General features: G+C 38.0%; 1 protein-coding gene across 1 annotated transcript in view; it reads right to left on the bottom strand.

The window, feature by feature from the left end:
• The window catches only part of LOC104509642 (nesprin-1-like), a gene marked incomplete at both ends in the record, with an annotated part of 54,287 nt that extends 36,825 nt beyond the window's left edge, over positions 1–17,462 (bottom strand). The window contains 11 exons of the mRNA XM_010151656.1: positions 475–639; positions 2,445–2,588; positions 2,732–2,885; positions 3,750–3,922; positions 5,041–5,205; positions 7,281–7,436; positions 7,769–7,912; positions 9,889–10,071; positions 12,334–12,511; positions 13,478–13,614; positions 17,430–17,462. Coding sequence (XP_010149958.1) covers positions 475–639; positions 2,445–2,588; positions 2,732–2,885; positions 3,750–3,922; positions 5,041–5,205; positions 7,281–7,436; positions 7,769–7,912; positions 9,889–10,071; positions 12,334–12,511; positions 13,478–13,614; positions 17,430–17,462 — 1,632 coding nt within the window. The remainder of the gene's footprint in view (positions 1–474; positions 640–2,444; positions 2,589–2,731; positions 2,886–3,749; positions 3,923–5,040; positions 5,206–7,280; positions 7,437–7,768; positions 7,913–9,888; positions 10,072–12,333; positions 12,512–13,477; positions 13,615–17,429) is intronic.
• Positions 17,463–17,467: the final 5 nt, after the last annotated feature.

The raw sequence follows: 17,467 nt of genomic DNA, 5'->3' as shown, positions 1-17,467 counted from the left end.
AGTACTCTAGGTTCCCTCTTCACTGTCACTTAAGTGATTCAGTACTATTCTTCCCACCTCACCATGGGAGCTAGCCTACATGACCGGACAGTCTGAAAGTAGGTGCCTCTCCATCCTAAGCAATAAAAATGAAAAACCAATGAAAAAAATACTTTAGATATTTTAGGAAACATAGGGAAAAGAAAAGGTAGGCCAACATCTAAAACAAATCCAGTACTTGCAAGAAAGCATTGGTGTGCCTGAAGACTTCATTCAAGGCCTAACACTTCTTTCTGGAAATGAGTGACAATGTTTCCACTGACTTTACTGAAAATGCTTTTGAGCAGCAAACTACTTTAGATATTGTATGACTCCAAGCTCTTCTCAAGACAAAAGAGATGCATTTTTTGTCTGGTAATTAATATATTTCTGTTATTTTACAAGTAGGATTTAAAAAAAATTTTTTTTTCACTTAGGGTGTCATGCATCATGTACCTGTAAGTCTCGGAGTGTTGCCTCCTGTTTCTGGGCATCACCATCAAGATGTGATAAACAGTCAAGTTTTTCCTGTTCCTTCTCCAGCCATACCTCAAAGGCTTTTAGATTTCTTTGGTAGTCTTGATGCAAGTTAAGCAGTCCTTCAGCTTTTGTTACTGCCTCCTGCTTGTTAAAATAGTTACATATATATATATCTTAATGTATCATCAAACTAACAAAACATAAAACCCAGACTTCCAACAAGGGGAAAAGTTTGTTTCTGATGCTGAGCTTTCCTAGAATTCAAGAGTACTTGTGTTCTGAGAATGGTAAGAGTGGGTAAATGTGGGGATATGGATACTTACCCTAAAAGATTCTTCAAGTAAGTTTGTGACTCCTGGGATTTCAAGTTTTGATCTGGGATCACCTTTAAATAATACCTTAGTGTCTAATAACAAGATCTTCTTTATTTTTATACCAATCTAAATGAACTATACTGAAGTAATTAATGAAAGTATGAGCTTAGAAATTGCATATTTCTTCTTTGCTTTTTTTTTTGTGGCAAATAGAATAATAATCTTTTATTAAGAATATCTTTAGGTTTGAAGACTACCTAAGTCCTTTGCAGGTAGTTCCTACAGAGCACAGGGAGAAACAGCCTACAAGTCTTCTCTGTAAGTGGATGAGCAAGTTACAATAATTTCATAACCCAGCACTAAAATATTACCATATCTGGGATACAGCAGGAGAGGTATCATATATTAGCACGACTAGTCTTTCTAAGCACAAGAAAAGTATCCTACATGTAATTCACATCCTTTAAGAAATTATGAGAACAGGGAATCAAGTTTGGATGGAGGAAAGAAAGGATACATCCCAGGGCAGCAGGCTACATAACAAAAACACTTTCATGAACAGCAACCATGAATCTACTGTCTGCTTTACCTATTTCTAACAGGCTTAGGTAGTGGGAAGAAGAAAGAAAAGTGGAGTGTTATCAATTTTTTCCAGGGTTTGTCCACACCCAGTAGTGGGAAGAGGGAAAGAAACACTTTTCTTGCCTCTTGACAATGGCTGCAGGGAATTACAGGTCTTTGTCTACTCAGGCTTGGGCCAAAAACCCTTAGGGAAGCTTGTCAGTTTTCCCACCTGACCAAAAGATTATTAAAGGATCTGTCCATTCATTACTTTCCAGCTATTTGCTTTGAACCTTGAATTTCTTTCTAAGGGTTGAATAAATGTACACTTGACACATCATCATCATCCCAGTGGGAGTGGGGAAGAATAAAGTTATATGGAGTATTGGGTGGGAAAAGAAAGGAGGGATGCCTCTTGCTAGCTGAGGAAAGAGGTAAAAAGCTTTTGCCTCTGTGAACTAACATCTATTTCTCAGTTTCCCATGTTGCTGCTCAAGCTGAGCAAGTACAGGCTGTCTGAATAGCTTCTGCAAGAGAGCCCTAATCTTTTCCACATCTACAACATTAACACTTATCAGTAAATGTAGAATTTATTATGCTTTGTCTTTTGACATTAGAGTCAGTTTACTTGCAAATAAGGTTTTTGTTCAATAGTAAGCTTCTGTAGTTGTCAACCATTTGCGAATTACCTGACTGACTGGTTGCATTTATAGCAAAACATACATTTATGCAAATCACAGATTCAGATATGTTTCCAACTTTTCAGTCACAATGGGTAAAATTGTATCTGTGCTAAAGTCGATGAGACTTTTGACATGGAATACCTCTGACTATTCACCTGATTATTTTTTAGATTCAGACTTCTAGAACCTTTCTGGAAAGATCTGAAGCTCAGCGGTACAGGAAGACAGATTGATAAATCACCCTAATAACTTTCTGTTACATTAAGTTACAGCTGTCCCCAAACTTTTACTCCTGATTTAACTGTAGAACAAATGATCAATGAAAAGGCTTTCTCTTTTTCTCTGTTGCCAACAAAACAGGAGGGAGTGCTATCAAGAAATACTGTACCCTTGTTCTGTCTTTGAGGAACTTATACCGCTCCTGAAGGTCCTGGAGTTCAAGCTGAGTAACATAATGCTCAGCCATCCCACTTCCTTTCGCTTCAATCGTCTCCAACAGGCTGCAGTGACTCAAAACCTCTTCACTGAGTAGCTGCAAAACAGAAAGAGAAGAACACGGTTCTGAAGGGGTAGCATTAAAACAAGACTACAGATTAATCTTGCAGTTATTCAGCCTTTTTTGTTGCTTATAAGGTGATATGGGCTTGTTGCTGGTTTGTCGTAAAGCAAACACACCTTTGCTTTGCTGAGGGCAGCTGTTTTTTCCCTCAGTTCAGCATACTGCCTTTCAGAAGCATTCATACTTGCTTCTACTTTATCCATCCAGCTGGAAAACTGACGAACATCATCCTGGTAACTTGTCCATTTGGAGAGAGCTCCTTCCAGTTGACTGTAATTCAAAAATACATATTTGTTGTGAAAGTGGAGGTTCTCTTACTATTTTAGCAGTGAGATATAGTCATATACAGTTATTCTAGACTATTTACAAGAAAGATATATGACGAGCTAAGCAGTCTGAGAGAGAGCGGTTAAAGCCCGACAGGTTTTAACTAGCAGCACTGTGTGGCTGATAAAGTTTTCCAAACTAGGAATATTGAAGTCTGTAAGTTATGTAGCTAGCTAGCATGTCCTAACTTTAGTAAATAAAATGCACTGAAAGCATAAGATCCAGAATCAGAAATTTTCTGTCTCTTTGCATATATTCAAAAGTTGCTGCATTCTAATGTTTAATTGCCATTATTGTTTTAAATTGAAATATTTGCAACTAGTGATGCTCCATTGAAGAAGTCTGCATTTCACTCCCTCCTTGTATTTCTTTATTCTATCTCTTTGAGCATCACTATTGGACATTGTAATTACAATACCATCTGTGAAATGCTAGCAAGTGGAAAACCAGACAGGACCTTGACAGAGCAACCATTGTCCATGACAAGACCTTCTCATTTCTCAGAACAATTCAAGGCATCAAGTACAACTCAGAGTAAAACTTACAAGAAGTTTATAAAAATGGAATCCACTTTTAAGAGTATACGATGATAAGTGTTAACAAAGCTTAGACCCCTGGGTTTCCTCTCCTTTTTCTACTTCAAATGAATATGTCACCTAAGGCCTCTAGACTTGCAATGTTAGGCACATGCAGTCATTTTATATGTCATATATGTATGTAATAAAAAAATTCTGGGGAATCAACTTTTCAAAAATTTTGACAGTGCTTTATTGCTAAGCATCATTCTGCACCTCATACCCTTTTTACCTCTTGCACTGGATACAAGCAGACAGAAGCGAAGCCCAGCTGTCCTTCAGAGTTTGCAATTGCCGTTCAATCACTGGAACTCCCTCTTGAGAAGTATTTTGCAGAACAGATTCTCCTCTTGTCAAAACCATTTTCATTTGGATTTCTTTTTCTTGTTTCACTGCTAGTAGTCCCTAAAAAATGAATGGATATTATTTTACTTTTATCATTAACTGGGCATGAACATACTAACTAGCTTTACTGGAAAATGAGCTGATCAAATCTAGGAGCTTGTACCAGCAATCAGTTGGAAGAAGGAACAGTGAGATTCATGGCTGGGCTTCACAAGGAAAAAATTTACTTTCAAAGGGTAGTTTTAGGCCATTAAGAAAAAATAATCTTAGTAGACTGGGTTTTCATGGAATCTCTGCATGTACTTACAGTGTATCAGAGAAGGTACTGTTGGATGGAAAAGCTACCATTCCAAAGTGAATGTCATTTAGATGGAAAACAGGAGGATTCATTCCCAGAGAAAACATGATGTGTTGACAAAGCTCTTCTACAGGTCTATGTGTTACACATATGTACCAATATACAAACTCAGTAGACTACCAGCAACACCAGCTTAGAGACTTTCACTCCTGGAGCTGCGCGGTTGCAAACAGCTTCTAACACTGCAAAATCATGAAAAGCCTGAAAGCATGAACCTGAAAGCCTCAATAAACAAAGAGCAAAACATAACCTTAGTATTTTGCTACAATCTCTTGCTTTTTGATGTACCCTTATAATTTTGAGGACTTGCCCACATTTTGGCCATGGCTCAAAATCTGAGACATTAATAATATGAAAAGTATTGTTTTCTGAGTACTGCTCTTCAATATCCTTTGTTCAGGGATAACAATAGATTCTATTTTCCTAACTGTAGTCACCATTTTTAAGGCAAACAATTATAGAAAAGCTATTCCAAATCATCCATATCACCTGTGAGATCTAGGAAATAATATATTAAACTAACAGAAATTAATATGCTATTTCTTCCATTTAACCTTCAGCAGCCACACATCTTTGAGTTTTTTAAGAATTTGCATATATGAAGTTTTCCATGTCATAAAGGTCTGTATATCCTTCTTAGGGAAAACTTCCAATGATTAACTTTCCTCTATAAAAAGAGTTATTTTTGAGTAAACTGAAAATCAGTGTCTGAGGGACAACAGTTGCTATGCTAATACACAACAACTAACATAAGGTACCCTATATTTGTGTGCTTCTTAGATCTAAAAAGAGCAGGTTTTGGAGTCTGTTGTTTCCATACCTCTAGCTTTAACATCCGGCTGTCCAGAACACTTCTGTCTGCAGTGGGATGACAGTAGGAATCCAGCATATGAACTGCATCAGCCACCCAATCCTGGAGGTCCTTGACACTGTGCAAGAACTGCTGGTGCTCTGCTACGACTCTATCCATCCTGGAAACTTTCTCCTGCAATTCATACAGCAATTAGCACCAGCAGCTGTTCAAAGGACTGCTTATTCCACATTCCTACTTATGGGTTTTAGAATGAGTTACATAAACTATAGTCAGAAGTTCTCTTCATACATCGATAATTACAAGTACACTTAGAATCATAGAAATGTTTGGGTTGGAAGGGACCTTAAAGACCATCTGGTTCCAACCCTCCTGAAATGGGCAGGGACACCTTCCACTAGACCAGGTTGCTCAAAGCCTCGTCCAGCCTAGCCTTGAACACTTCCAGGGATGGGGCATCCACAGCTTCTCTGGGCAACCTGTTCCAGTGCCTCACCACCCTCTCCATAAAGAACTTTTTCCTTATATCTAATCTAAACCTCCCCACTTTCAGCTTAAACCCATTACCCCTTGTCTTGTCAACTACAGGCCCTTGTGCATGCTCACTTACTTGAGCATGGAATGAATTTTGTATACACACATGCAAACGAGTTGTCCAAACATAACATACAAATTAGTATTTCAGAAATGCCTTTTTTGTTTGTTTTCTAAATGTAAGTCTTCATGTAATTGCCTCCTCTCATCCAAAGCAGATGAGAGTTTTCCAGTTTCACTTTGTCTTAAACATCTGGTAAATCACACCTAAACTCCCTTTCGATGTTGCAACTGAAGATAACTTTTGAAATTTGCCAGTGCACAAGACAGACTTAAGCCTGTGAAGTTATGCCACTGCAGAAACATTACTCTGTTGATATTTGGAAAAGAAAGACCTGTTTTCCTTAATGACTCCCATTGTCATAACCATTCTTCCGAAAAATCACTGACACTCATACAAATCAAAAATGAATCCTAAGTTACATTGCTAAAAGGCCTGACGTGAACAGGAATACAGAGCAGGGTGTATTTCACACAGTGACAGAGAACTGTAGTCAAGCCAGTGAAACAGGCTTAGGAAGTTACAGAGAGGAATCTTTCTCAAGCATCCATGGCTATCCAAAGAATTTCAGTATTTCTCTCATAGGCTGTATCATCTGTATCCTCCACCTCTAACTCCTCATCCTGACATCTCCTACAAGTTCTGTCCACATAAGTTGATGTAACTCATGCATCTCTTTCCATTTCTCATTTTGCAGTCATGAAATTTTATTATGGCCATGTATACAATCATCTTCCATAAGTCATACAGCTCTAGATATGCTGTATAATTTTTATTTCCATCGGAAAAGTAGAAATCATCAAACTAGTAATTGTCCAAACATAAATATTTTTGGAATTGAATGGTAATCCCATAACACACTTCCTACATCCTTAATTGTTCTTATTACTGTAGTAACTATAAGCCTAATTTCATATCAAGCCCCCTTCATGACTGGAACTTTGTGAAAAGTAACAGTCCTAATACAAAGACCTTCTTACTTGTTTACATAATACAGATAGTAGAACTATTAAATGGGGAAGTGTGTCAAGCACCACTCAACAAAACAGGCACAACTCTCAGTTCCTAGCCTGATACTTTAGAGTTTAGCCTATGCCTCCCCCTGAACCTTTAAATGCAGCCTAAGAGATAATTTTCCTAGAAGATCAATCTATTAGTTTTAGATGAGGATGCTTACAATGCAAATAATTCATCTTCATTATAGGATGCAATGAATAACAACTTTTCTGTACTGTGTATTTTCTAAAAAAAACCCAAAAAACCCAACCCAAAAAACAACAACAAAAAAAAATCCAAAAAAGCACCCCCCAAGGTTTTGAAAAATACTTCTTTCCAGTGCCACTTATTACAAAACTAAAATGTTTTCAAAGCTTGAAATAATCAAAATCAAACCTGACTAATCAGGTGAGGTTTACATCTTAATCAAAACACATTTGAAAAACAAACTAAAAATCACAATTCCTTTTATTGACAGTCCATGGAATTATCCAGGTCCTTATTTCCCACTCTTCAAAGCCAGTGTGAAAGACAAGACAGCTCAGACATACCGCAGAGCAGACAAGCAAGACAACTGCACTGTTTCACATTTCAATCTCTCTTTTTCCCCACATACATCAAGTGAACTGCTAGAAAGCATATACACTGGGTGCATTACCTTTGTCAGATTGCTTAGAGTAAGATATTGAGAAGACAACTGAGACACTCTGCGCATAAAGCTTTTGCTGACAGCTTGTTCTTCCCACAGCTGCTGAGCTTTCTCTTTTAGCCTGTTGAGCTGATGCTCGTGGCAGCTTATTTCCTCAAGGACAGACTGTAAAGCACAAGCACGTTAATATTAAGAGTGGGTGCAAGAAAGCAGGAAACAGAGAAGCATGAAGGCCCCATGAAAAACAGAAGTGACATACGGCAAGCTTGCTGAGGAAGGCACACCACACAGCTACAGCAATGAAGCAGTATGTCATAAGAAACGTGGAGATGCAAAACCTGATGGAACAGGATCATCAACAGCAATTCTTGAAAAGAGTTGTCATCTTATTTAGACGTCAGGATGCTAGAATGATCAAGCTTTTTTTAAGGGATCATTATGGCCAGGAGGATGGGACAGGAAAGTCTGGCTGTGTTAAAAAAGGCTTAAGAAGTCACCTGCAGCTTTTGCTGCTCTCTCCTCTTGGAAGGAAGATCATGGAGCCGACTGCTACTTCCTTGTACTATCTTTTCAGTTGTGGTCAGCCACTCCTGCAGAGGCTCAGCAGTTGCTTCAAAGTCCTTCATCTGGATCTTTAAATTCTGGGAAGATATGCACAATTCTATCAACAGTCCCACTGCAGTGAGCATAACTGTAATGCACAATACACAGATCAAGCACACAGAAATGATATACAATTGCAGCCAAACACTACACAACTCTTCAGGAAAATTACACCATCTCTGCTCCTTTCCACCCCACAAACAGACACTGAAAGAAAAGTCTGAGAGCGCAGTTCTTTAAGAGGCAAAATAGAGGCAACAATGGTAGGACATTCCTACATGGTTGAGGGGAGACTGAAACATATTTCCTCTGAACTGAAAGTTTTACAGATCTTAACGAGCTTTGACTCAATGTAAGTCTAATTCACACAGCTAAGGCAGTATGAAGAAAGGCTAATTTAGGATACAACTTACCTAACATCTGACTGTAGTCATTCATGTTGGCCCCTCCTTAAACGGGCTATTCCTAGGTGATGTGTGGCTGAGTTCAACCCAATCCTGGGGATCATTTCTGATTATATTATTTTATACTGCAGAATTTTGGTTATAAAAATGTGTGCATAAAGGCATATTTAGGCATTGCTTTAGTGCCTCCATATTTTTCTTGTAGCCTTATTCTGTCTGCTTAAAAAAAGGTGCATCTGAAATAATTTATATGGAATAGAAACCTGAACAGTGTAGTTCTTTTGCCCTAGTTACTTTTACTTTTTTCCCCAAGATCCCACCTGGAATACTGTGCCCAGCTCTGGGACCCCCAGTATAAGAAGGACATTGACCTGTTGGAGTGAGTCTGGAGGAGGCCATGAAGATGCTCAGAGGGCTGGAGCACCTCTGCTATGGGGACAGGCTGAGAGAATTGGGCTTGTTCAGCCTGGAGAAGAGAAGGCTCCGGGGAGACCTTATAGCCCCTTCCAGTACCTGAAGGGGCTACAAGGAAGCTGGGGGGCACTTTTTACAAGGGTCTGTAGTGACAGGACAAGGGGTAACGGGTTTAAATTGAAAGTGGGGAGGTTTAGATTGGATGTCAGGAAGAAGTTCTTCATGGAGAGGGTGGTGAGGCACTGGAACAGGTTGCCCAGAGAAGCTGTGGATGCCCCACCCCTGGAAGTGTTCAAGGCCCGGCTGGATGAGGCTTTGAGCAACCTGGTCTAGTGGAAGGCATCCCTGCCCATGGCAGGGGGGTTGGAACTAGATGGTCTTTAAGGTCCCTTCCAACCCAAACCAGTCTATGATGATTCTATGACTGATTTAGTTTTCTTTTTAGCTATAGCCTTATCACTAAATTTAAATAGCAGAATGAAAAACTAAGCCCAGGAGACTGAAAAATGCTTGGCTTAAAAAGACTAACCTTTGAGGACATTCTCTTTCCATGGCAACCCAGATATGAAGAAAGGTAAGTCCTTGCTACCTGAGAATTTTCTTTGAAAGGTTTTCCTACACATGTATTTAAACTTTTTCTCAGTTGGTTAGGTGGCATTTGTTTGAAAAAGGAACGTCTAGGAACTTTAATTCTCCTATGCTACGCAGGGAATTCCAGCTAAGACCTTTTGACCTTAAAACCTACAGCCTTAAAAAAGATTATGTTTTTAAGACATTCATCGTATGTGTTGGTTTAACTGAGTCCTGAACAGAGAAAGGCACTGGGGTTTTAAATATTTGCTTGAAAAATCACTACATTTCACCAGTTTGCAATAAGAGAGACAACATTTACCCACTGTACTGGCACTATTTAATCAGCAACAATGTCAGAAATCTGTGCTAATAATGTCCTTAAGAAAAGAAAACAGAATTTGAGCACCTGCTGTCTTTGCTACCTTCAGCTACTCTGAAGAACACCCTTCTGCATGCAACACCCCATTTGAATCAAATTGGAATCAGGTCATAAGGATGTAAGTAAACAAAAGTAAAATGCAAGCTGAAGAATGACACTTCTTGAAAACAGCTATTTATTAGTTCTATCACATCTTAAGAGGAAATTTAGATCCAGTCTTTTCGCACTGTGACTAGTTCAATACCTCCAATGAAGCTTCCTTCTGGTGAAGGGTGGTGATAAAATTTTTCCAATCTTCTTTAGCAGTAGCAGATTTGTCCCGGATAACTTTAGCCTTTTCCTTTGGTAAAACAGAGCACAGCAGTTCTCCTTTGGATGCTACCAGGTTCAGTTTTTGTTGCCCGTTCTCACTTTCTGATAAGAATTCCTAAAAGGAGAAATTGGTGATGTTTGGGTCCCAGTAAAGGTAAGCCCTCAGCAAACTTAACAGGGATAAGAGTTTATTGTTTCTGCTCATTTACATGCTAACTCATCTTCCAGTACATTCCATTTTAATATCATTCACATTTATGGGATTTAGGGACAACAGCTGCTTAATCCAGAAGTGCCATGCATCTAAATAATGTATATATACAGTCTCCAGGATTGTTCTGCATTTCATGAGAAAATTACTGGTCATATAGTTGGGTATTATACTTTAAATCTCCATGGTGCAGTAAGTGGTACCAGTTTCATTTCAGAGAAGCAGTATTCTGGTGCAGGTAACAGTAGGAGGCAGGGCCCACTCTGAGGCACACAGAGGACTGAAACCTTGCCCATGGGTGACAGCGTGTAGGAGTGCGGGCTGATGCTTAGACCCTGTGCAACAGCTAAGCTGTGCAATTTATTCCTCTGCATCCTTAGCTTACCTTCCTTGTTGGAAATCTTGCACAAAGCTGGTGTGCAAGAAGTGTATGGAAAAATGCATGTGAAAGAATTATACAGAAATGTAAGAAAGTAGTCAGATTTTTACACTCCAATGTCCTGGGATAATGTTCTTACAATTTGTAATTATTAAAATACTTTCTGAGCATTTAGGGCTCAAAGGAATTTAGCAGTCTTAAATACTAATATTTTAAACTGTTACTATTGTGATTATACTAGGGGATACCTTATTGCTCTCTACAACTACCTGGAAGGAGGTTACAGAGGGGTGGGTGTTGGTCTCTTCTCCCAAGTGACAAGCGATAGGACAAGAGGAAATGGCCTCAAGTGGCACCAGGGGAGGTTTAGATTGGATATTAGGAAAATACTTCTTCTCCAAAAGTGTTGTCAGGCACTGGAATGGGCTGTCCTAGGAAGTGGTGGAGTCACCATCCCTGGAGGCATTTAAGAGATGTGTAGATGCGGTGCTTAGGGACATGGTTTAGTGATGGATTTGGCAGTGCTGGGTTCGACTTGATGATCTTAAAGGTCTTTTCCAACCTAAATGATTCTGTGAGTCTGTGTGATACACAAATAGATTTATATCCGTAAAGATACTGTTACATTCACATTCAGAAATAACAGACCTGATACAAAATTATTACGTAGGGTTCTGATTCTGTTACACTAGAAGTCTTAGTAGGGAATGCAAAAGGTCTGTTAGCTTTGAGATACCTAGTTCTAGTTCTATTATATATTAAAATCAAAGACACAATTGCCTTAATGTCAAATGTGCTAACAGACAAAACATTAACTTTTAACAAAAATTAAATTCTAAGTTTATACAGGTTACCAAGACACCTCTAGAAGTCCTAAAGCAGTTATGCTATGAAGGGGCTGCAGTGATCAAGAAAAAAAAAAAATCATATCACTGTTGGAAAAAAACCCACCTTGCTAAACCTCTTACATTTAATGTCAGAACTACTAGGATTTTTTCATCTGATATTTCATCTAAACATATTTTCATTTTGGGGCAGTTAAAGATGTGATATATTAACACAGTATTTATTGTTTATGCTTTTATGTAAACCATTTAAGCAAGGGAAAGTGAATTTACCAAAAGGAGGAGTAAATTATTTGGGTTTTGGTATTTTCTGAAAACTGATATGAATTTCTTCTGTTATACTATCTAACTGAAGTTTAACAGCCTCATTATGTAATTTTCAGTTAAAATTATAGCTATATTCTGTTCATAAAAATATTTATTTCACTTGTTTGATTAAAATAATTTTTAATTGGCATTTCTTTCCACAGATGAGTTTGGGCTTGTTTTAGCTTTATGTAAAAAATACACTTTTTAAATGCCTGCTCGCACCACATACATTTAAACTCTGTTCTTGCACTATAGGGGCTCTATTTTCATATAGGAGGAAAAATATTTACATAACTTTGAAATAATTCCAGGTACTGAGTCCTGATTCTGATATCATTCTCATTTTACAGTACGCACCTACATTAAAAGACTTCTTTTTTCCCATTGTAAAAAAGAAACAAACAAGTAAAAATACTATAAGAGACGAGTACATACAAACTGTAGCCCAACAATTAAGCGAAACAAACTAGATTAAAAAAAAAATAAGTGTTTATTTCTTTGCAATTAGTCTCCTTTAGTGTTGTCAATAACAAAATAAACAACAATTAGTAATTAAACAAAGAATTCAATCTGACCTTTACACAAAACTGATTGGGTCTCCCTTAGACTAATAATTTATTGCTATAGAGTTACCTGTATTTTCTGCAGACTTGCTGAAACTTCACTGATATTTTGAGGCACGTCAAAGCATTTGGCTGTGGTGACTTTTGCATTGACCAGCCACTGCTGGAAATCCCTGAAAGCCATCCGAAATCTTTGCTGCAAGATCTGCTCTTTGCTCTGACATCCTTTTGAAGCTTGCAGGCAGAGGCTGGGTTTATCACATCAGGGAAGCAGAAGAGAGCGTGGGAGGGAGGAAAGGCAGGACTCTGTTAGATGACAATGCTATGACTTAGTTCTCCGAAATACAATGGTAAGGTTAGGTTAACCTGGATTCCTCCTATCAAATTTAAGCACTTCACTGAGGCACCAGGAAATCCATTAGAAGCTTTCAAGTTCCTTAAGAGTGAAGCATATAGACTGGGACATAACTGTCACAGATAAGACAGGTGTAAGTGCTTCCAGAGAGTGATTTGGTGCACCTAAGCACAAACAGTTTCTGCAAGTCCCTTTCTGTCTCTAGGGACAGGACACAGAACTGCAGCGATTACAGTTCTAACTTCTGTGGCTCAGCAGAGTTCGTAATGTTAGAAGGGATCAATCTGGGTCATCAATCCCTTCTTCTGAAACTACAGAAGCCAAAAGCCTTAAACACCACTCCCATACCCCCCTATACCCCCCCTCCAACCCCCACGAAACAACAGAATCCTGTGTCTGAGATGCAGGTGTCACACTCCCAAATAGATCAGCTAGTGACCTGAAAGAAAGCAAGCAAATGCTAGCTGCCCTGTTTCAATGAACCGGCTAGTCAAAGAAGAATTAAATTGAAGAACAAAATGAAAAAAAAAAAAAAAACTTAAATAGCTGATACAGCTTGTTTCCCCTTCAAACAAATCAGCCATAGTGCTACCTCCCAGTTTCTTACATGGATTTTTCCTGTAATAGGGCAGGTGTGGATATATATTAGTTCCAGCTGAGTTTAGTGGCATAGCCTGACTTTTAGTTAAAAAAAACACAACAAACTGCTACTTTGCACCACCTCTATTGACGCCAAAATCAAAATAATGATTCTACTCTGTTTCTAATTCTAAAATTCTAATTAATGGCTCCCTAAAAATCAGCTCATGCTCGCACGCACACACAGGATTGATTAACTATAAACAAGATGAATGTGTACCTGTTATACTCCTTAATCAACCCTGAAACTTTTGAAGAATAAGTACTCAAATCTTTGGAAAATCTACAAAGATCATTTAACTGAGTTTTGATCTCATCTGTCATATGTTCAGACTTTACCAGAGCATCCAATGTTTCCTGTTAAAACAAAACAAATTGATAACATTGGTGAGTATATTAAAAAAAAAAAAAATTTTTAATCAAAATTTATCAGAATTTGAATTCAACTTCATTCACAATCCATGCACATCCACTTTCAAGAGTATTTTAGTAGTCAAACCTACAGAAGCTTATTTGAAATTATGAGCTTCTAGAGACCAAATTTCTCAAAGCTTCAATTTTGTTAGCTCAAAATGTTCCCAAAGAACAGTTTAAGATACAGATTTCATTTTATTTAATAAATTAGCCATGGTATTGTCAGTTAGCTAAATACATCTAAAAGTACACACATACAATTAAGGAATAGCAGTATGTTTATATAAATATAATTATCCTGTTGGGTTGAGTGTAGAATGTTCAATAAAAACTGTTTTGAGCTATATCAAAAAAATTAATTTATGCACAAAAAGCTTCAACTCTTTCACAGAGAGTTTTATAATGTAAAAGTACAGTGGCTCACAATCCTGTGAGAGTAAATGGGTTACTGCCTGTCATTGCTGCACTGGAAAGACTCCTGTTTTGGAGACAGCTAAGCCAACAAAAAAGCCTGCTTTTGTTGGCTTAGCTCACGTCACCAGGAGAGGTGTGATAACTGCTCCAAGAAAAATAGTCCTTGCTGACGTCCAGAGTATCTCCACTGATGAATTCTGCTAGCTACTCCAGCATAATGAGCAGTGCAGACTTGGCTCCTCGTCTCACTAGAAACTAAATTCTTCAGGCATTCCTCCTAAACTACCAGGGAGAAAACACAATCATTACAGTCACCACTGCAGAGGTTCTGCAGTGCAGGCAGGCCAGAGCGTTTGGCATGTATTGTTAAGTTTGACTAAATCTAAGTGCCAGTCTGGAAGAAATGTACAACATGAATTTAAGAAACAGATCATATGAAAGTGAAGACAGATTTGAACAGGAAAAGAAGTCCCCAGATCATGTTTCTGAATATCTATTAAAAAAGGATGATTGAAAATATACATAGTAAACAGTTTGTAATAACGTATCCGCACAAAACTGAATTTTCAGGAAAGGTACAAATGATGTATATGAAAACATATGCAGAAGGTTTTCAAAACATCACAGTCTACATTATAGAGACAAAACCATTCACTGTAAAATATTTTTTCACTATAAAATATTAAATACCTCTGCAATAAACAGATATCCCTTTATGTAAATCAAAAGTAAAAAGAAATATTAGCATGGGTCTTGCAAGCCGATCAACAGACTTAGTAAAAACAGCAAATGGACAAAAGCCAGGGATTCAGCTCATGTGTCTGCTGCCCACAAGCAACTTTGTGCTTGCTTCATATCCCTTTTCCTGAAAAAAAAAAGACTGCAGAACTATGAAATTAATTTTTTATATCAAGCAAGTAAAAAACCACAAATATATATATATAGTGCTACTTTCGATCTGAACTGCTTGGAAGAAAAAAACAATCTTTTTGAGAAGAATAAATTACAAGCATGCATTGGCTATGAATAACAGTGGCTTAGACCATAATAACAGCTTGATTATATTAACATTACTGAAATCTGTTTGCATTTATAGACCACAGGGAAGCCTGTAAAATTAAGTCTAGAGATATATTATGTGTACAAACTTTCATGTGTTCTTGTGAGTATGAAAAAATATTTTGCTACAGCAGATTTTCAAGACTCCTCCGATTTACATTGTTCATGCTCGTCTTAGGGAATTTATCTGCTTTGAGTCACTCATACCCCAGAAATCTGTTCAACCATAATTAAAAGATACTTGAAATAGTCACACTGCCAGTTTGTTTCAATGCCATATAAAGTAGCATTTGAAGGAAGTAACTATGTAACAGCAACAACGCTTAGAAAAAAAAAATGTAAACTAACTACTTTTTGTTTATCTTACTTTATATTAAACTACACACAGGACCTTTTTTGAAAACATTAGGAGCAACACCACAATGGCTGTTACTTTAAACACAGGATGTCACAAAGTGTGTAGGGCAGGAATCACTATAATGAAATACTAACAGCTTCCCCACCCCCATCCCCCCTCCCCAAAGAAAACGTGTCCTAAGAGTAGCACAGGGTTAGAACTGCCTGTTTTCAATTAAATTTTTAATTTTCAAATAAACTACCTCAATAACTAATAAAAGATTATTCTGATTACGTACAGCCTTAGGCATAACCTATTAACAAACAGAAACATTAACTTGCAAACCACAGTACACTTAACAACGGCATTTTTCCATAAAGAAACACTAATAGCCCAGTTGCAGCCTTGGATTTAATTTTGAACCTGACAATTACCAAAATAATCTGCTGAATTCCAAGTGCAAGAGCTGTTGCTCTTATCTTGCAAATGCCTAAATGAACAGACCTTGAGTATAACAGAATAACAGAATGAACTCGCTAATTCTGAGAATCAGGAAGTGCATTTTTAATTCGTGGCCTTGGCTTACATGGCAACAGAATCACTGTGAGGCAGTGGAAATGGAGAGCTGCAGTTTTATTTTACTTTCACAATAGGACCTATCCCTGGGGTCCAGACATGGAAGGATTACTGTCACATTTCCTCAAACTATAAATAAATTTACCTAGTAGGGCTGTGCATAGAAAGTCTTGAGATTCCTCTGCATTTTCCTCATTAGACAAAGTTTACAACTGTCAGATCTAAATATTGTTACATTGCGCTAGGGTATATACACAGTATATATACAACTAATAAAAGCAACATCCTTTGTATTTAGTACTTCTCCATTTATAAAATAAAAAATATCTGGCAGTTGTTGCTTTATGTCGATGACCATTCCATGTCTTCCCTTTCTAAAAACATACACGCATGGAAGACTTTGCATATTTGTACCATTATTTTTTCCAGTGTAATGTCAGCTTTGTTACTCCTACAGATACATACTGGCACTCAAGCAAGTGGGTTCCATAAATCTGTGTCAAGGAATTCTGTGAAAGGGGAAGCCACAGAATTAACTTGGCACAGACATCGGAGGAGGAGATTTATAATTCAGCAGGTTTTTTTTCATATTTCTTCAGTCAAGGAGTTAGAAAGCAGGCATCACAGACCTTTCTTCCTTTACTGAAACTGCTTTATGGCAACACTACCCTTAAAGGGAAATTCTCTCTTTCCTCAACATCTGTGATTCATGGTAGTCAAGATACAAACGTGTATCTTAATTGTTGTGAATATATATATAATGTGTGTGTGTGATAACTCACGTGTTTTGCTAGAAGGCAATCAGCAACAGAAACAACCTATTTCTCTACATTCCACTGCATTCTACAGCAAAGCAATTAGCAAGAATACCGGTTTCCAGTATAACCTCTTTACATATTGGACAAGATCTCAACGTGCATAATGTGAAGGATATTGCAAGAAATGGAAAATATAAGCTTAATACACTCCTGACAAATTATAAGCAAGAAATGGCTCCAGCTGCTACTTGACTTTTAGGAAATGCTTCACATTTTCAAGATCATGTGCTACTCCAGCTTGAAACCCCGAGCAACTTGGAAGAGAAGTTCGGAGCCAGCGTCCTAGCCCCTTCGCTTTCTCAGAGGCAAACCCTGTTCGTAACATCCAAGATCCAGGCAGCAGAGGCCGAGGAGAGAAACGCCTTCTGCACACACAGCTTGCTACGATTACAGTTACCGAAAAGTTCAGAAAGTTGGAATTTCATAGATATATCTTTCACAAATACCTTTTTAGTATTTCCTACTTGATAGTCCCCGCTGGGCAGAAGTTTTCTGCCCGCAGTAAGCGTACCTTTACCACCGAAAAGCTGCTAGGAAAAGAGACGAGCCCTTACTTTCTCCTTGCGCCAGCTTTCCACGACCTCGGCGTCGG

This window comes from Eurypyga helias, unplaced genomic scaffold (genome assembly GCF_000690775.1).
Source record: "Eurypyga helias isolate BGI_N326 unplaced genomic scaffold, ASM69077v1 scaffold37275, whole genome shotgun sequence".
Classification (NCBI taxonomy): domain Eukaryota; kingdom Metazoa; phylum Chordata; class Aves; order Eurypygiformes; family Eurypygidae; genus Eurypyga; species Eurypyga helias.
The sequence above is the reverse complement of the archived record's forward strand: the minus strand, read 5'-3'. Positions and strand labels throughout refer to the sequence as shown.